This window comes from Pyxicephalus adspersus, chromosome 4 (assembly GCF_032062135.1).
Source record: "Pyxicephalus adspersus chromosome 4, UCB_Pads_2.0, whole genome shotgun sequence".
NCBI classification, from domain to species: Eukaryota; Metazoa; Chordata; class Amphibia; order Anura; family Pyxicephalidae; genus Pyxicephalus; species Pyxicephalus adspersus.
The window spans coordinates 32614696-32636624 of record NC_092861.1 but is presented as its reverse complement, the minus strand read 5'-3'; the positions used below and the strand labels follow the sequence as shown (position 1 = coordinate 32636624).

The following is a 21929-nucleotide window of genomic DNA, read 5'->3' as shown; positions in this document are numbered from 1 at the left end:
TCTTACATTTTCCTATTAGGCAGTAAATAAAACATTAAAATAAGCCGTTGCTGGAGCTGTAGACACTGGAGAAATTTATCCAAGAAAGGTGATATAACTGTTGTAGGAGGAGGGAGAAAAACAAGCCACCAAGATAAAATGAACAGGGAAACTTTTTCACTGTAGTCTTCAAGGATTAGTTGCCCCACAGTATCTGCAGCTGCAGTGGCCGAGAATGCTATCTACTGCTTAATAGAACGATGTAATATTTAAATGTCTGTAGCCTGGCCATGGTCCTACTTTAAAGTAAAGCTTTCCTAAAGCTTTTCCTAAAACTGAAAAATACCAACTGTGCAAGTGATAGAAAAATGCAGTAGAGGTTACATTCACGTAACACATTAAAGGTCCTTTAGGGATGCTTAGATGGTGGGAAGAAGTATTGTTCTTGATTCATACACAGTTGAGATTTGTATGTAACTTTAGCTGCCGTTATTCCTGGATCTACTTACTGTTCCAACTGAAAGTAACATCTACGTGTGCATTTTTCTTTATACTGTATGCTCAGGTTGAATTTTCCAAGTTTGTAACTTGTTCACATTGAGGATGGATTGACATATTACATTAGGTGCTACAAATTATAATGTTTATCTCCTGGTGCTTTGCAGAGAACAAGTTCTGTAGTACTTATGGTGAGTTCATGGAACACTGAAAAAGGTTGCTTTCTAAACCCTAACCAAGGAAACATTCTGCTGATGGCCCTAGCAGGCAGCCAGAGGTTTCATTTCAATTTCTGCCAGGTTGGGTTTTGCTGAACTTCAGCACGGCAGACTTGATCATCGATTAATTCTACATATTAGATGGCCAGTAAATATAGAGATAAAGCCAATTTTCCATAAATAACCTGAACATGCATATGCAAGTTCCTGCAGTGGGGATAACTGTTCTAAGAAGGATTATTACTCTGACAAGGCCTCTATTGCTCCCTAAAGAAATAGTGATCCTTAATGCATCCATATAATCCTGGTGTAACCTATGAAAATCCTGTTATGTACAAGCAAAAAGAGATCACTGCATCTGTATAGGGAATATTCAATTTATACAAGCACACTTAAGTACAAAGATGCACACAATGTTTGGGGTATGTTCACACCATTTGCACACAGCAAATTGTATATATTTTACTGCAAGAAAATGCTTTTCATGTAGACATTCCATTCATTCCTGCGAGGCTAGACTGCAGCTTAGCACGAAATAGAACACGTAATGTTGATTGTTAAGCAAGTCTACTGCAATAATTGGTAAATGCACAAAAACATTGTGAATTTTTCACATTTTTGTGCATGTTTATTATGACAAATTTATATTTTATTTGTTTCACTCCCACTTTTCAGAAAGCGTTAAAATAAATGTACATGCACATAATGTCTTACAATGCATTGTTGAGATGTTTTACTGTATATTTATAGGTGTAAATAGATATTAAGGGGTCTATTTATAAAGCAGTGAATTTGACATTCACCAAAACATTCTCTGGTAGGGAATCAATTACTGCCATTGAAAGCCAATGGTTTTCTACCATGAAATGTTTGGTGAATTTCAGATTCACTAATTTATAAATAGCCCTTATGCATTTGAATATAGCACTGATGTTAACAACAGAAAGTTTTTAATATCACTGCTATATCCAATGGATATACATTAAGACACACAAGAGATTTGTTGATATTGTTTACTTGTAAAATTTGGTGGCTAATATAATATAGAACAGAGAGAAGGGTGGTTATTTAATGTACAGCACTGTTGGCGCTATATAAATTCTGTTTATTATTATTATTATTAATATTATTAATAACAATATTATTAATAATAATAATATTAATAATAATATTTTAGTACTGAACATATGTCCTGCTGTATGAGACATAACTACTTTAGCATTAGTGCATCTGAGAGACTGGAAATGTATGGTGCTAATGATGCCAGAAATGTTAGTACAAAGCAGTAGGGGTTGTAGGCCAATTGTTACAATATACAGTAGGTGAAATGGACAGTTATGCTTGTTCAATGCACTATAGCAGCCTACAAATGTCTGACACAGACTCAAAGTAGATGTCACCATGTAAACAGGACCTGGAAGAGTGTCAACACAGGACTGCAACATTTTTTGCATGGGGCTCTCTTTAAAATATACATCCCTTCATTGTGATGTAATCAGGAACGATCAATGTAAAAAGCACAATATCCCATCACAACCAATACAAGATATTATTACAATATACTTAACAAATTGATGGTATCTGCAGCCTGATTGGTTGCTTCAGTAATTGCACATTGTTCTCTGAACAATGTTATTGAATAATCTTTATGAGACACTTGTAGAATATGTAACAGTAAGGCAGTTTCTTCTTTTACCAACTCTTGTTCTTCACAGATTACCACTAATCATTTTTTTTCTGATTTCTTGTTAGTTATATTATATAACAAATATTTCTTTCCAATCAACTAACATTTAACACAGTACCATGATTTTTTTGACACTCTCCATGTTGGCATGCCATAGTCTAAAGAGTGGAATTAGAGGAAAGCCTTACTCTTGTTTTTCTTCTTAGGTAAGAATGAATGGAAGTAAGTCCACAATACCATATGAAATATTCCGCTTCCTCCCATTGAAGCTGCATGCGTTTTCCCAAAGCACACCAACCAGGCTAGATCTCGTGGGCTGTAGCAGACGGGTCACATTTCCGGGTAAGTACATATACCTACTTATACTTACAAATATTTTGTTTTACTATTAATAATATAATTTGTATTACCACTTTAGTAATACAAGCAAGATGTGTACTGGGCCTAAAATAGCTCAACTTTTATTTAGCCCACCTTCCTCTACTTCCTCCTGTGGTTGATGCTTCTTATAAAAGTTTTACTCCCCACCAACACCTTTATGGTTGTAAGGCAAAGGATGAGTTCACCTATGTCCTATCCCACACTCACAACCACCAGCCAATTGTCTGGCTGATTAGGGAATGCTAAATGTTCAATGAGCTGATCGAATGAATTATTCTTGATAAGTTGTCTAAATTATTAAGATATTGATTATTTATCTGGCCCTGCACCAATAGACTAATATATTGCCAACATTATTACCAAAATGTTGTTTTCAAAGTCCCAGTTCACTTAGCATTCCTAAATGCTTTACATATCTTCTTATCACTTCCTAATCATTGTCACATAATGTGTCTGCAATCTTTATTTATATTTCACGTAGGTATTTGTAATGTAAACTGTTTATGTTATGTTGATGATAATGATGCACTTCGCATCATGTTTCATTGTAATAGTACGTATATTTATTCTTTCCTCACATCCATGGATTATGTTTCATAGCTGGAATGTCCAGTGTATAAAAGGAATTCAGGTTTACAAGGAGCTGTGGCATGCAGAGAGACAGATTTTTGCATAGCTAATACAGGCCATGGCCTAGGATGGCAGAGCTGCACACAGCTACCTTTCTGTTATATTCCTTACTGTTAGTAACTCATTATTGTGAATAATAAAAAGTTTCAGTCTGCCTTACTAAAAAACTACTAGATTGTAAGCTCTTCGGGGCAGGGTCCTCTCCTCCTGTATCACTGTCTGTATTAGTCTGTCATTTGCAATCCCTATTTAATGTACAGCGCTGCGTAATATGTTGGCACTATATAAATCCTGTTTAATAATAATAATAATAATAATAATAATAATAATAAATAGCCGTACAAGCCAGCTGGGTCTTTATTATAACCATTTGTCCCTTTGATGCCGGAATAGTGTACTGGAAAGGTTTTACTAATAATTACAGGGCCCCGAAGTGAAATTTGAATGGGCCCCCTTAATACCCCAGTCAAGTGATTAGATTTTGTATCAGGACTACACATGAAAGGGTGGGTAAGTAAAAAAGTCACAGAAAGTAGACCAAATTTCATTCTTCTGGGCCTACATAATTTCCAACCTTAAAGTGGAAGTAAACCCAAACCTCACCCAAAGCAATAAAATCACACTTTCCTTTAATCACGCGGATTAGTTTGCCCGTCGGGAGGTTTCTTTCATCTGGTCCCGCGTCGTCCCGGTATCCATATTCAGCCCGGCGCAGAAGGAGCGCCAGGCACCCCCGTTGCAGTGTGTGTGCATTACACTGTGCAGGCGTGTGATGGGGTGACGTAGATTGTGAAAAAACTTGCCTAACTCACTGCGCATTCGTGGGATCGGCAATTTTTTTACCTGTTGATGAAAGGCTTCCTTTTGCACATGCCTGAGATGCTCAGGCTTGCACAGAAGGAGCAGCCAAGAGTCTTCTGGAATGCGTGACGTAGGCGATCAAGAATCAAGGGGGCAGTCGAGAATGAATGGGAGGGCAAAGCATCCCAGGATACGTACTACAGGCCATCGAGAATCAAGGGGGCAGTCAAGAATGAATGGGAGGGCAAAGCATCCCAGGATACGTACTTCAGGCCTGTCAGGTGGCTTTGCACTCCCATTCATTCTCGACCGCCTAGGCGGCCGAGAATTAGGGCGCGGTGCTGCACCCTTTTTCTTTAAAAAAAAAAGGTGTTGCACCTAAAAAAAAAAAAAAACTGAATTTTTACCTTACATAAAAGGGTTCTCCACCCTTTTATGTAAAGATGTAAAGTGAAAATTCTTAGTATAGGTAAGCCTTAAGTGTGGGGAAAACTTATTAAAAAAAAGGAAACAATCTATTTGAAGCTTCACAAGCCCCCACCAACCTTGCCTTAGGGTTCTATAGCAACTGCTATGGTTATCACTAAGCTCCCACCCAGCCTTACAGATTACTCAGTAGTATATTGTACATCTGGTACTGATCTGCTAGCAGGGTCAGACACCAATCTATTGTAGCCTTCAATGAGGCTCTAGGTGTCCTCTAGTACAGCGGTCGCCAACCGGTAGTACACGGCTCTGGCTGATGTGCCCCCAAGCGGGGTCCTTCTCCTGGTCCCCGCTTGGGGGGGCGCACCGGTCAGAGCTGCAGACCATGTCACCTGTACGGATAGAAGGCTCGGGACGGTGGGCGGGTTGTGTCTCTGGTGCCTGCGTTGGGATTCTGGTATCGTGACGTCACTCTGGGGGAATGCATGGACTGGAGTCCGTGAAATTAGTGGTCCGCGTCAACCAAAAGGTTGGTGCCCACTGCTTTAGCAGGAAAATTGAGTTTTTTGTTTCCTCCATCTCTTGCAGTATCATTAGTGTTGTACTAAAGGTGCGTACACACTTCCAATTTTTATCGTTCCAATCGAACGACGAACGATCGATTGGGCAAAAAAATAGTTCGTAAAAAAGTAACCAACGACGCCGACGAACGAGGAAAGTTGTTGGAAACGAACGACCGGACCGGCGGATCGGATGACGATCGTTGAACATCGTTCGTGTGTACGGTCGTTCGTTGATCGTCCATGTTCAGAGCATGCGTGATGAACGAACGTCCGTTCACTTTCCTGTCGTGCACATAGTTCCTCTATCGCCTAAACGATCGTATCTATTGTGTGTACAATATCTACGAACGATCGTGTCGTTACCTCTATGTGCGGGATCGGTGCTATACGATCGTTCATATATATCGTGCAGGAACGTTCGTCGTTCGTTTTCCGACGATAATAATTGGAAGTGTGTACGTAGCTTTAGACTAACTGACTGAGGAGTGCAGAACAAGGCAGCATATTTGTAGGCCAAATGAGGCCGTGATCATTTATACTAGTTCACTTTTATATAGTTATGTAATATAAGCTAGGCTGAAAATTTTCACACAATACATTCTGTAAGCATTTACCTGGGACATCCAATCATGTGCAGTAAGTAAAATAGAATTTGATTTTCACATGACTGGATGCTGTGATTGTTTAGACCATTGTGTGAATATTCTCAGTTCTTGTTGTAAATCAGCCTTTTTATCTCCATGTTGGCTGTATCTATTGCTAAGCAAACACATCAGAAACTACTTACATATATACCCATTCCAACAAGCAGTCTGGCAGGTCTGACAGTTGTTACAAGGGATAGTTACTTAAAACTTTATTTAACTTCATAAAAAGTCCACATGGCTATCATCAATCAGCAAAGTTTCACTGAAAATAAAAATGTACGATAGGATACCTATTCCCAACTAGTTTGCAATGGTGCCAAATTGATTATTTATTCTTACTCCAGTTCATTAATGATTGCTGCTATTTAAATGGTAACCTCCTTTGTGATGCATTGTCATAGACAATTTTAGTTACAAGGTGACCAGGTAGATTCTATACTACTGACCTAACACAAAAACACACTTTTCATACTACATTGCCGGCATTCATCTCAGTCATAGCTTCTTGGCATCTTGGAAGATAAACTGCAGTAGGAGGTAACCTCCCATCAAGGACACCAACAATGAGATACAACCCACACACATTTCTGATGAGTGCACACCAACACTGCTTCTTGTTACAGTATTCTTACCATACATTTTGTTGTTTTATTCAGTAAAAACATTGGGTGTATGTTTGTGTGTGTTTTTATGTTTTACTTCATATTTCTACATCATAGTCATGTTTCAGAGACTTGTGTTTGTTTTTCTCTAAATGTCATAGAGAAGGTTGTAATGACTGTACATATAACCAGCATTTTAATTCTTCAAATTCATTTTTCCACATCGTTCTATGAGCTCAGTTTTTTTTATCTGCTATTTGTTCCCCTAAAATACTTTTTATGGACAATTTCCTTTGCATGAAATATGTGTAAAGTATGAATTCTTTTATGCCAAAACTGTTTATTGCCATCTGGTTTAGTATACTGAATCTCATTGCTACATATCTAGCTATTATTATACTTTGAATGTCCTGAGTAAATGTACTTCTTATGTTTACTATATATTTATTTTAACACAAAAGACCATACTTAATTTTTATGTTAGGAAGATTTTAACCACAAATGTATTTCCTACATACCATGATGAGCCCTTTTGTTGTTATTAATGCCTACAAATAGTAGTTTGGTTTAGCCCTTGTGGTAGTATGCAGCCCTACAGAAGCAAGTGAAGCAAAGGGTTTGTTCATTATTTGCAATGCTCTGGTCGGGAAGGAGTTAATGTCAGCTCAGTAACAAGGACTTTTGAGAATTAGAAGAGCTTGTTATCACTTGGGGAGAATTTCTGACCACTGGGTGCATTATCTATGTACAATTTTAGCACAGATAGGCAGGCTTACCACATCTTAATCAAGTCAACTGACAAGCCTAATGTCTATTAAAATATCTGTGTACAGTAATGGTAATGTATGGTTTGCTGCCACACATGTGTTGCAAAGCCATTTATTTTCAGTAGCACCCGGGTACACTAAGGCAATGCACTTGCAATGTAGCTAAGCATTTATTAGCAATGTACAGTAGTATAGTATGCCAAAAAAGGGTCTTTTTGTTTATTATTTCATCGCATAGATCTACATGGGCCCTGAAAGTTGCAAGTTAGGGCTGATGCCTCTTTTTAACCAATCATGTGAGAAAAATCCATTCATTTTAATGTCTCGGTACACATAAATGGTTTTTGGGGTGGCCTGGTTGAATGGCAAGTAAAGAACTACAAGGTGCAGCTTTTGGCAAGCATCAGCCACTAATAACCACGTCAACAAGGTTATCTACGTTCTTTGAATATAAGGATGGCGTTTTTTTTTTTTTTTGCTGGGTTTTGTTACCTAAAAACTGATATTAACTGCATGATATCCACCTTAAACTCCCCCCCCCCAAAAAAAAAAAAAAACTGTAAAAAGCTGAAACAATGAAAAACTGATATATGTGGTTTTCTGTGCTAATGTAAAAAATGTTTTATTAAAAAAACCACAAAGCCTGGCCATAAACAGCAAATGCCCCCTAAAAGAGCTTTAGGTGATACAAACATTCTATGCACCCCGTTTGTGTGAGTGACACTTATTCACACACTTTATATTTTTGTTGACCCAATCTCTCCCTCCTGATTTTCTCGGGAGAACATCTAATGTGTATATAGGTGTCCCCGGACATCATCATCATCATGGAGGAGGTCATTAGTGATTCGTCCTGTTGTATCTCTAAGGAAATCAGCGGATGTTGCTGTTATTTCTATTGTTGTGTCCCTGTGATGGGTCACTCCTGCTCATCCTTCCCCTCCCTTCTCCATAGAACAGAACGTCTCTGCAAAAAGCCATACAACTTGCGTGTATAGCAATCGTCATCCTTGAATGATCTCTAACCATCATTTTTATAGGGAACAGAAATTGAAGGTGTGGGCCAAGCTTTAGAGATTGTTGTGGTTCTCTGCCAGATTGGGCAAACTGGTCCATAGAAATGATATATCTGCCTGATCTCAGGGGTGTCTTTGTAAGATAATAAACACTTCTGAGTTTTAGAAAACACTTGGTTATCTTTCTTGTATCAACTGCACACAGTCCAATTATCACCCAGTTCTGATCAGACATTTTCACAAGTCTAATTACTTACTATTTTTACCATGTACAGATACTTGCAATCAAACTTGAAACAAGAGAATAAAATATATTACTTTTTAAAACTGATGCTTAAAGTGGATGTAAACCCAAAACTAACCCAAAACAATAAAATCACACTTACCTTCAATCCCGCAGATCAGTCTATCAAACTAGTGGCCGGGGTCATCAAACTTTTTTGGCCACTAGGCCATTTCAAGGGTGGGCAGGAGCACACTAGGCCGGACTCTCTATCGAGTCCCGCCCTAATGGCTCTGCCCCCACCAGGAATGCCCCCTGAAGGGAATTCCCTCTCCTCCGCAATGCATATGGAGGAGAGGGAAAGTTCCCTATTTACCCCGTCTGGCGTTAACACTTCCGCCGCCGGGGTAAATAGGGAACATTCCCACTCCTCCGTATGCATTGCGGAGGAGAGGGAAATCCCTTCCACAGCATGAGGATGCTCAAGAGCGGCATGCCGCTACGGTTGTTTGTTCCAGCCTAATCCCGGCCGGCAACCTGGGGAACAAACTACCAGCCAGGCTGTATCTGGCCCAAAGGCCGGAATTTGCCGACCCTGGCCTAGGCGATTGGCAATTAGGGGGTGGTGCTGCACCCTTTTTTTTTTCAAAAAGGGTGTTGCACTTAAATAAAAAACACTAACAAAATTTTTTCTTTAAATAAAAGGCTTGTCTACTCTTTTATGTAAAGTAGAAATTCTGAGTTTAGGTACGCTTTATAGATCAAAATAGGATTAATAATAATATTAATATTATTATTAAGTATTTATATAGCACCAACATATTACACAACGCTGTACAATGTCTATAGTTATGTCATTAGATGTCCCTCAAATGGGCTCCCAATCTAATGTCCCTACCATAGCTATGTATGTCTTTAAAGCGTAACTAAACTGAAAATAAAAAAAATACACTTACCTTTATTCCTGGAGATCCCTCGATGGCGCTGGACCTTCCCTCGATCCAGTCATGTGACGTCCTTCAGTCTTCTCATCCGTCTTCTTGCTACATCACCCGATCTCGCACTGCGCATGCGCGAGATTGGCATCTCTTTCCACTTGGTGGACAAATTGCCCTTCTGCGCATGCCCAAGCACCCATTCGTCACGCATCCCGGGGGGCTCTACACCACAGTGATTAAAAAACAGTGCTGCAGCCTTTTTTTTTATTTTTTTTTTTTTTAACACCCTTTAATGTAAAGTGAAAATGTTAAGTTTAGGTCCACTTTAAGGTCCAATTAATCTATCTGCATGTTTTTGGTATGTAGGATGAAACAGGAGGAAACCCATGCAAACTCCATGCAGATAATGTCCTGGAGCTTTGCATTTACTTCTTTTTTTCTGCAACAGAAAAACAAATCAATAAGCAGAAACTAATTAGAATGTAATCCTTTTCTAACTTGTGAGAGATGCATAAATCTCCCAATTCCGAAATGAATCATAGGGAACAAATCAAGTGCTTACATGAAATGGGATGCACCACAGGAATTATATTGGGCTCTGCAGGGTTTCTCTTATATATTTCAGATAACAGAATGATTCACTTGTGCAGCCCAAAGTGAAAGGCACCCAGCTAAGTACATTAGCAGCAGTTGCTATGATATTGTGGTGGCACTTGGCCATGTGTAACAAGTGAGTTGGAGCAATGATTGTGCTGATGATTGGAGAATCCCCCTAGAGGCCCCCTATGATGTCAGGTTGCAATCTACAAGGAGCGCCAGGCAGCTCACAATCCAGCCAGCACTACCAGGTACAAGTGCCTGGGAGAAGCAACAAGAGGCTCCTGTCTTCTGCAGCTGCCCAGCCAGCCAGTGTACCCACATGAGGACCCAACAGCCATGCCCAAGTGCTTCAATGAACCCTCACAATAGCAGTGGGAGCTCAGGCTCAGATTCTGACAGTAGTAGCTGCATTGGTTGGGGTGGTGCTGGAATGAGAGGTCTGCTGTCTAGATATTGGAGTCTGGAAAGCCTGCAGTCTGCTTCTGGTAAGGAGAATTGCTTGTACATCTTGTCCTACAAGGCTGTGACAAGGCATGATATTAATATTGAGCTGTGTGTTACAGAAAATGCAACAATTCAAAAATAGCTGCATGCATCCGACTGGCAAATGTGGTGAGAAGTTATTTATAGCCAAAAATCTATGTTTTTGTTAACCTTTTAAATTTGTTTGTAAGCAAAGCATGATTTTAGAAACTAAATTGTCATGGTTTTGTGATTGTAACACTGGATATGCTTTCAGACTTGTGCAAGTTAGTGTGTGTTATATAATGGCAGAAAACATTTAGGGAGATACAGTTTTGTAATAAATGCCAGAGAGAAGTTGGGACAGCATCAAGGTTCTGTATTATTTATTTAAAAATTCTGTGTACTTGATTTGCAACATGCAGCAACCCCTGACAGTCAATCATATGTCAGTACACTGCTGTTAGATGCTCTGGGTTACTGATCTCTGAGGTTTTGCTGTATTTTAGTCCTTTGGCACCAATGGTTTCTGCTAAAGGGATCAGTTGTGCGTACAGAAGCTTATTTAAAACTCTTTAAGATGGATTTCTTAGTGGGGTTTTCTACGCTATTTCAGTAGTAGGTGAATATCATGGTTTTCTGTATTAGTATTTCAGTATGTATGAAACTCAAGATAACATATTTTGTGGATGACACAGTGGAAATCAGCAGAGTTTATCAGCTGCCCATCCTCCAGCTGACCTCCACATCACTTCTGCTTTTGGGTATAGTAATAAAAGTGGACAGGGTGTCATTCTTTGACAGAGGTGACCCTTTGCTTCTTCTGTCAATCTTCTGCCAATCTTCTTAGATTCAGTAGGATCAGCAAACATGGTTGTAGTTTATAAAAACTCCAACAATAGTGGTGGAGGAATGAGGGGACGACATTTCTGACCTTATTTGTGAAAGGATGGCTGCTTGGCTTAATTTTGGCATTGCAAATTTCTAAATCACTGATCTATAGCAAGCAATGTAAGGCTGGGTCTACATAGACATTTTTAAAAACGCATGTAAACGTATCCACTGTTTTTCTATGCGTTTTCATGCACTTTTATTAGCTTTTCAAAGCTTGCCTTTAAAACACTGGAAAATGTCTGTACCGCAATTTCCCGCATTTTTAACGTGTTTACGTTTCAAGTGCTTATAAACACCGGAAAACATTGAAATAAATCGTTTTCCTACATTTTTAGCATTTTTCCAGAGTTAACCCTGCATTTTAATTTTTTTAACGTTGCAAGCAGCATTATAGATCAGTGGTCACTAACATTTTCGGTTCCTCAAACCACTAAAATCACCGGCTCCTGACTGCGCATACGCAGGGAGCTGGGTGTCACTTAAAGGGGGAGAAACCTCCCACATAGGGACGTCATTATGACATAACCCCGCCCACTCTCCCATCGCTGATGGAAGCCTGTGATTGGAGAGTGGAATGGTTATGTTCAGGGACACAGCCCGCCCCTTTCCCTAAGCCTAGGAACTTTAAGAGGGACATGGTCCGCGGATGTGGCCGGGGTCCTTCTCCTGCCCTGCTTGGGGGTGCGCCGGCCAGAGCGGCAGACCCCCAAACAGTGACCGCTGTTATAGATAACGCTCATAAACCTGCCTCAAGGAAACATCCTGGTGTAGATTAATGCCTATTGGAATGCATGAGAATTTCAAACATGAGCTTTTAAAGTCTCAGGTTAAACGCCTGGGAAAACGTCCATGTAGACTAAGCCTAAAATCATCACTGGGTCAGTGACCACTGGGTGGTCACTGACCATCACTGGGTCAGTGACAAAGAAATTGTTGAAGTCCTGGGATAGATTTGAAAGTCATGCAGTGTCTAGGCATATCCTCCATATTTTCACAGTAAAATTATCCCTAAAAGTCCAGTCACAATGCTGTGTTGCAGTAACTTGCAATAAAGATCACTTTTTGCTTTATGTGACCACAACATGTGCTAACATGTCAAACACAGTATTATACATTGGGGCTGATTTAATAAAGCTCTTCAAGGCTGGAGAGGATAAACTTTTATCAGTGAAATTGGGTGAACCAGCAAACCTGGAATGGATTTCTCCAAAGTAATTTGCTATTTGCTAGCAAGTGTTTTGAATCCTGGACTGGATCCATTCCAGGTTTGCTGGATCACCCAGCTTTACTGATGAAAATGTATCCTCTCCAGCCTTGGAGAGCTTTATTAAATCAAGCCTATTGAACAACCTGTGTACTGTGCTGCATAGTTGCGCAGTTTTAGTCTTTTGTGGAGATTTGGCAGCATATTTAAAATTAGGAGTTGCTTAATATATTGCACAATACCTCATGCCAAATGTATATGCATAGTGCAAACTACTGAGACTGCTGCACATTATGCCATTGCACAAGGCCCCTGGATCCTCCTCATTTGAACGGGGCCCCCCACAGCAGTCAATATGTAATGACCCACTGTTGGCTGTGTCTGGCACTGGATTGAACCCCCAGTTTAGCAGAATAAATCCAGTTTACTTCATTGCACTTACCCACACAGATCCTGATAAACCAAAGGAAGCACAGAAGTCAGCTAATGAAGTCTCCATTGGGAACTTGGATGTGCCTATATGCTTTGGCTGCATTACAGTTTACCATCAAGCCTTGCACAGAAAACAGCTGAGAAAATTTATGTTTAAAGATTTACAGACAAGGCAGTAGCAGATTTTATACACAGCCAAGCCAAGAGAGTTTATACACATTGAGGAATGCAGATGTGCACTGTGCACATGAGAAAACAATGTAATTAAAAGATTATAAATGACACATGAATGACACATTGACTCTTTTCAGTAAATCTCAGGGAGGTTTAATTACAAATCACAATAGAAACTATTTAACCCTTCTGTGGGATATCTTGGAAACTGTTCTAGGAAACAAGTGGGCAGCAGAGTAACTAATTGGTTGTAGGTTGTATGTTCATTTTTAGCTTTCGCCATGCTTGTTTTTTTTTGTAGGGGAGTTTCTGCACCACAAGTAAAATCAGTGTATGTATAACACTGCATATGTGTAATAGGAGATGGTCAGAGACTGCAGATAAGAATTGCTGGAGACTGGGGAGATGCTGAATGGTAAAACATTATTGTTAGAAATTCGGAATGGGCACATTCAAGGCCTAGCAGTATGTTACAAATACCAAAGCTGGTTTTGCAGTTGAGAAAAATCTGTAGGTTGTGTCATTACATTTGCCTGTAAATTCTTGGGTGATTCCCTGGAAAAAAAATCCGGTAGCCTCCAGAAGACTTCTGAACTGGTCATCAAACATATATATATTTCAAATCATCTGTTCTGACAAAACTAGAAATAATTGTGTTTTTAAGAAGTAATTTGTAATCCACTGCAGATTTATGAGGATCTGATCATTTTACTACTTTCTACTATTGTGATATATTGCTTTTCTGTAATAACTGAGTAGGGCTTGAGTCACTATGCCCGTTCTGTGAAGGATCATCAAATGCTGGACTAAAGTCTGCAAATATAAATTAATTAAAGAGACCCTGTCACCAGATCATTTATTTCACTAACAAGCTTCTCTAAAATGTTATATGTGTTTAACATACATTATATATACATTATACAGCCATTTGGATTTAATATAAGTTAGGGACATACATCATTCTGGCTCATTACAAGCTGTAAATAGAATCTGAATACATGAATATGTGAAAATGAATAATGGGTGGAAAACAGAGATTTTGTCCTCTTGAAATATAGACCTGTCTTGTAATGGTTATCTGACAGGGGACCTTTAAAGGTCATTATATTGTAGGTTGTAGAATATAAAAGGAAATGTTCACTGATTAATGGTTACATCCAGCACACATTTTATCAGAGAAGCAGCATTCTTCTCATTGTGCAGAGTACATTACCCACTCACATTCAAGGATGTTTCCATGACTCAGTACACCAAATGCAGCTTAGAAAATAGAGGGGTGGGGAGCTCTAGGGGGATCTAGTACATACACAATAAGGAATTAGATTAATATTATTAGTATTATTATTAATAATAATAATAAACTGGATTTATATAGCGCCAACATATTATGCAGTGCTGTACATTAAATAGGGGCAAATGACAGACAGATACACACAGTGACACAGGAGGACGAGAGGACCCTGCCCTGAAGAGCTTACAATCTAGGAGATTGAAGTTGTTATAGAATATATAATATAAAATATTATGTCAATACAGCACAGGAGTATTTTTAAACCAGTTATTAACACTGTAAAAATATAAATAAATAAAAACTTGTATCCTAAAAAATGATGGCAATAATACCTTTAGATTAGAAAACTATTGAAGAATTATTCATCCATCCAATGTGCATCCCAGCCTGTGTTAATACATTACTTACTATATGCGATAGTTGACCATATAAAAGATAAACACCAACCCCAGATCAGATTTATGTGGTTTTAATATGTTCCGACCTGTACAGGGCTGGGAAGTACTTATGCCCGCCAGTAAAATGAGTCATTGACATTGTCCATGTGCTGCTGTCCAGTTATAAGGTATAACAGCCTGCCTGCCCCCCTGTGCCAGGTACTATCTGGCATTTACAAAGAATGTGCCCACTGCACAGGCGTAGACAGAGGGCTGAGAAGATATAGGACACAGTACTGAAACCTCCCAAATTCCTTACAATTTCACATGATGAGACTGAGAGTTCATTGTCTGGTTCTGTGCTGTCCTCACACAGAGATCAGTCCATAGACCAGTGCTGGGAACTAGAAGGTGTCTGATATTACCAGCATATGTCTGGCTGCTTTATAAGGGTTTTTTTTAATGCCTAATGCCATAACATTATGAAGTGTTCAGGTCAAGGAGTTTTTTTCAGAGCATAATACACACATTAAATGAGAAAGAGTAGATAATCCTTTTCAAACTTAGTTACGGTACTTCAGACAAAGACTGTATACACCCTTGTAGAATTCTAGCAAAGCAGTTTTGATCATATTCTAAGTTTTTCACATTATATTAATTACCATGAGCCTGAGAGAAATGTAGTAGCTTCCATTTTCTCTGAACCTGTAACAAGTACTAAGATCAGTTCCATTTTCAGGGAGAAGTCAGAAAATCCCAGCCTCTATGTTTTTCTAAGTTCAGGTTTTCTTTTAAAGTATATGTAAACCCTATCGTATTTTACACTTTAGATAAAGTATGGAAGGGTTAAAACTCCAGTCAGTTTATTTTTGCTGCCTATGTCCAGTTCAGGGAGATCTTCTTTCGTTTACCTTACTAAAGTGAGAAGATTTTCCCTCTATTTGTCATCGGAACATGTCCCCATTGGGAGATTTACCTTCACTTTTTGTTCTGGTGACATCTCTAAAATTAAGTAAATCCTTCTGCAAAATCTGACATCTTTAGCTGCAAGCTTGGAGTGTCAGGATGAACTTTCAAGCTTCGGAGCCTTGTAGCAGAGCTTCAGAAAAATGAATAATTCAATATCCAATCTGCTTCATTACAATCTACCAAATACTTAATTCTTGATGAGCTTTGCTATATGTCATTTAATGTGACCCATACTCACATCCCCTAATGGATTTTGTCAAATATATCTACCTTAAAACCATCCATAGTCCATAGATCATATTGGATTATTGGTGTCCAGCTGACAGCTCGCTATATTTAAGTTATTTAAGTTAGTGTTGGTGTAGGCGTTTTTAATGACGCACAGAAGTGTGTTCTCTGCTTTGGAGACAGGTCACAGTGTGTTATAAATGATCTTCATTCTGTGTTAATACAATTCACAGTTAAATTTGGAAGAAGAAATGTTGTCATGGAAATACATTGGCAGGAACACCTGATGTTGCACTCAAAACTAGAGAGGCTCAGACATGCAGATCTGTGTTCATGTAGTTCTATCATCATTTCTGGTGTGTGGTTTTTTTTTAATTGATCTATGCAAAAAACAAGATTTTTTTATTATTCTTTAGACTGCAACAGGAATTGTTAACTGCTGCGTAACAGGAACTCCCATGTTAGTTTTTTAGGCTCGGGCATGCACAGAAGGAGCACCCAAGAGCCCCCAGGATGCGTGACCTAGGTATCCCGGGAGGCTTTGCGTCCCCTTTCATTCTAGGGGGTGGTGCTGCACCCTTTTTTTTAAAAAATAAGAAGTGCTGCACTTTAAAAAACAAACAACATAATTTTTACTTAACATAAAAGGGTTGTCTACTGTTTATGAAAGTTAAATTTCTGAGTTTAGGTACGCTTTAAATTCTAATTAACACACTTGCCATTGGACCTATCCACCCCAACACATTATTCATTATACCTTCCATATAAACCTAACCTTTACACTAATCCTCCCTGACTTTAACCCAACCAATATTCTTCACACCAATCTTCTGTAAATATTTATATCTATGCTTCACACTAATCCTTCCATACACCTTTACTGTAAACCAGCAGTAGCCAACCGGTGGTCTGCAAGAAAATTTAGGGGGTCCCCAGCTCTGGTCGGGGCACCCCCGAGCAGGGTCAGGAGAAGGACCCCGCTGGGGGGACGCATCGGTCAGAGCTGCAGACCATGTCCCCTCTACAGTTCCTAGGCTCGGAAGCAGGCGGGCTGTGTCCCTGGACACAACCCGCCCACTCTCTAATCGCAGGCCCAGATCTACGATGGAAGAGTGGGCAGGGTTATGTTATCATGATGTCACTATGGGGGAGGTTTCTCCCTCTTTGAGTGACACCTGGCTCCCCGCACATGCACGGTCAGGAGCTGGTAATTTTAGTGGTCCGCGGGACCGAAAAGGTTGGCGACCACTGCTCTAAACGTCCATATAACCCTAACAGTTTAAATCTTTTAACCTTTTTTTCTATAGACAAACAAAAATTCAGATATGGTGACCTACACTGATTTCCACATATGAATATATGGGGTAAATACTTGGAAAAAGAAAGCTTCTAAAAATAATGGGTTAGCTCTCAGTCTGCCATTATCATGCCCAAGGAAAGCCATTCTCCCTGTTTGGATTTTAAAAAGTTGGAAATTTGGTTTCTGTGCAGTTTTGTTCTGATCTCTACTAGCATTAGGGAGGACTATTAGCAAGCTAAGATAATGCCATGAGCTTGAGGTTTTAGACTAATATTTGATCCGTGAATGTTCTCCAGCCAAAGCAAGTAAAAGAGATGTCCTAAAGGCTGTCCCACTTGGGAGGGAGACCAGTTCTTGTAGTTTGTTACTGAGAACAATGCAAACACTTAGCAGAGAATCTCCCGACATTGAACGGGATGACTTGCTGCTAATATTGCTTAATGAATGGTGTGCTATGACTAATGGAGCTGTCATGTGTAATTCATCATGAGTATTCTACTTATTTCCTAAGGTGGAGCTAGATTTTAACAAGTCAAATAATATGAAACAATTTAATTGATAATAATTAAGCACTACAGAGGACATTCTGCAACTGATCTTTTACTAAGGGTCTTGGTAGGGCTTCCTTTCCTCTCCCTAGGTACAGCCCATTGATGGCACCATCAATAATATCTGTTAATTAGAAGAAGGAGTGGGTGGGAATGTGCATCTAGTTTTGTTCCTTTCAGCCTAAAATAGCAGAGTGTGCCAAGCTACTACTGTAGGTGGAAGTGTTCTGCTGCTTTTCATAAGAAAAAATGATTGTAAGCTCTTCGGTCTTCTCCTCCTCGCGTGTCACTGTCTGTATTTGTCTGTCATTTGCAACCCCTATTAAATGTACAGTGCTGTGTAGTATGTTGGCGCTATATAAATCCTGTATCATATATATATATATATATATATATATATATATATATATATATATATATATATATATATAGTGATTGATTTGTCACGCATCTGTCAACTGTTAAAATTAGATTTTAACAGGATCAATTACAAAAAAGGCCAGCCCAATAAATAAAGCCTTAACTTTCTGGTATCCTGTGTCTTGAAACACCATCACTACAATGCTCTGTGGCCCCAAATGTTTATTGCTTCGGAGCAATTGAATACAGTTCCTTCTGCCAAATTCTACATTCTGTAGTGATATATAGGATGGCAGAAGAAACCATTGCATTGGACAAGAGGAGGAGGTATTCTCATTCCTAGATTTTTACAATACCTAAATTAGCTGGAGGGGTGGCATGTAAAACCATGGCTGAATTAAAAGTTTTTACAGGATTGGCTTTTTATTATAAAGGTAACTCTAAGGTGAGAGGGTCACTTTAACACATTTTTTTAGGACAAACATTCTAGAGATTTATAGTATATGCCCACCAATATATGCAGCACAGCAATGTGATTTTATTAGGTTTCTTCAACTTCTACAAGTTACCATATTAACTTTTGCTTATTACAAAACTCCTAAGTAGTTGTGGGAAAACTTAATCAGCAGTCCTAGTAAAACAAAGAAAATTGCCTATGTAGACGAGCATTTATACCTACCTGAAATAACCTGAAGCCATTTAATCGGCACTCCCTAAACATTTCACCAACGTTTCAACAGAAACCAAGACTACAAAAAACACTTTTTGGCACAATACTCAATAAATGGTGTAGGCTATAAGTGTGTGTAAAAAAAAGAAAACAGAGGAACACAGAGGACTTTTGTGCCTTTGCTGGCACTGAATTACAGAATGGTGCATTGTTCCATTTTTATTCCTTGATCTGACATCCAGTAAACATATGTGACAGGACTGCCTTCTAAGACATAAAAGCGGCTAACAAAGTACTGCTTATACTTGCAGTATGTGGTCTGTGAATAGAACAGTTTCTACAAACTGATTTTGCTGAGTGATCAAAATGTTGAAAGGGGAGGATAGATAAATAATCAGCGGCATTTAAATTAATTATGATTGTAATTAGAATGAGATTGAAACAAACCAACTAACAGGAGTGCGGCAAGTGAATGGAAAATTGACATAAACCACAGAATGTTTAGTATTTATTTATTTTCATTTTTTTGTTAGTAGTCAGATTACTAGAATGGATTCCTGTCAGTAGAGATCATGTGCCTAGGTATTTGGCCACCTCTTTCTATTCATAATAGCTCATTGAAGTGGATGGCTGCAATCGAACATGGAAGCACTACTGAGACTGAATGCTGGTTGGGTATTTAATACTTAACCCCCACTGTGATATTCTTCAGTATGGAGGCAGAGTAGGGGGTCTGCTATGGGATACAATTAGAGCTTAAAAAGTCCATTAACATTAGATGATGGATGTATCTCAGGGGAGTAATCACAATCAGTCAGTAAAATTCAATTAGGCAGTGTTGTCAAAATGACATAAAGCATGATTTTTGTCAGTAAATGGATAACCTGCACTTGTAATGGGGGCCCGTGGGTTACATTTAGGATTTCCAATGTAAAATGTTCTCCTTTCTGGAGATAATGACATGATAAAGCAAACCCTGTCTAAACCAACATGGCGACCTCTCATTTTGGCCACAGTTTTCAACTACTTTTTATTTAAGATATGTACATTGTTTTACCTAGTTCATTTGATACCCTCCAGATTTCTGTGGGACCAAGGTGGTGATTATTCTGATTTAGCTGACACTTAAACCATTATGGGACCATCAGTTGGTTGTTTTGAACCCATGATCGTTTCTAATTTGTAATTTAGGATGTTGCCAGATCTGTTGTAACCTCAGAGGGGTCCAGACTCTTACACCAGATAAAAGCCAACTTTGCTTAGGAACTACCAGTCATTACTGTGCACTCCATATCTCCTTGTGTTGAATATAAATCAAATGACCTTTTATTACTGTAAGGTTATTTGTTGGAGAAAAAAATTGTCCTTTTGTCTGAAATGAAATGTTAATAAAGTCTTTCCAAGGAAGAAAGATGTAGCCTGGGAACATTCGTGGTGATGCCAGCCTCTGTCACATATTATTGGAAGATATCCTGTAGCATGCTTTAATTTGACATTTTTGGGTCAACGGCAGATGTCAGTAAGAATAGGAAGCTCCTAATCAAGGCTTGTAGACTGAATCTGGGAAGATTAGTCTGACATATTAACTGATAGAAAATGTCTATCTCCAGTCTCTAGACGAAATGCTTACTGTATATTACAATGAAATCTGCTAATGAATGCAGTTCTAGCCCCCTGAAATACACAGTTTGCATCATGTTTATCATCATGTGATTTCACATTCCTGGAATGCACCACAGCCCATTGTATTGTTCCTTTTAGCCAGTGAATTTTGGCCACAAGTGTCTTGTGTTTACTGAATAGATTTACTGTAAATGTTGTTTGTTTCATACAATGGCCTTTCTATGAACTTTTTTTTTCTTGATTATGTCAACATTCAGTAGAGCTAAATTCACATAGTAGCGGCATAGCATTCATGAATAAATCAGATGTCAACTTAAAGTATTGGCCCACCCAAAGCTAATATTTTTATTGTAGGTAGAATCAAGTAGACCTGATTCACCGCTAATTAAAAAGGAAAGTTTCCTCCCTGCCCTAACACCTGACTTACTTCCTCTTCACCTGGGAGCTTTGGTTTTATTATGTCACATACACCTTAGTCTTGTCTTTGAAGATCTCTTTAATTGTCTGCTCCACCAACACCAGGTGCCACCAATTCTCATCAACCCATGTTTTTGGTCACAAAGCCCTCTTCTCATTTCTCAAGTACTAGTAGGTCTCAGCACAGGGGAACATAAGAAGTTTGTGATATCAACTGGCCCACACCAAGCAGAACATCCCAAGAGGCATCCCAGAGTCTGGCGTTCTGAGTTGACCATCGTATTTTCTTTCCACGTTTGGCTGAAATCTACAAATAAGCACATGTAACAGGGACAAATAACAACTGATTTTGTAATAAATTACTGTAGTTTTATTTATTGTGAGCAGTTCTCTATGTTTTGGCAAAAAAAATGTTTTCTTTAGGTAGTGGGGTGCTGGGAAGCAGGATGCATATATTTATATGTACACAATCCCATTCAGCTTTCTTATGACCTGCTGTGTAGCATTCTATCGAATTTTGTATTTTAGCATGCATGCAGGACTTTATGTAGGATTGTGTGGGCTGAATACAGCCGCGCCATACTCAGCAATTCCATTCCGCTGCATGCTACCTGCTGCTTTAGATATAAGCTATGGGCTGAATCCGGACAGATGTCCACAGGGGAGTCCTGTATGTGAAAAAAATGGACATACCAAGATTTGCAGTCTGCTTGGCAACTCTGCATACTAACTGTTCTTTAATCTTCATTTTGTAAGTGTAATGGTTGAAATAGCCTAAACATCATGCTGACGCGGTGCATCATTCACCTGCAAGCCACTTCCACCTAATCTGTTCTCATTGTTCGTGCTCTACTTGCTACATAGCACTTTTTTCATATGTGTGTGGGTGGGAGAAAGAGGGGGAAAGGTAGGAGATGAAAAGGAAGAAAAGGCTTTATGGTGCCAGCAGAAAGAGGGAGTTAAATCCACCCAGACATACAAGTATTGGAGGCAGACACGGCTAT

General features: G+C 39.0%; 1 protein-coding gene across 3 annotated transcripts in view; it reads left to right on the top strand.

Annotated features, from left to right (window-relative positions):
• Positions 1-21929, top strand: part of ARHGEF4 (Rho guanine nucleotide exchange factor 4) — a 95883-nt gene that overhangs the window by 50589 nt on the left and 23365 nt on the right. For 2 of the 3 annotated variants that reach the window (XM_072407755.1, XM_072407754.1), the window contains one exon: positions 2589-2724. In XM_072407755.1, coding sequence (XP_072263856.1) covers positions 2589-2724 — 136 coding nt within the window. Of the gene's footprint in view, positions 1-2588; positions 2725-10192; positions 10462-21929 lie in introns of those variants that run through there. The other variant, XM_072407756.1, reaches the window with a different exon arrangement.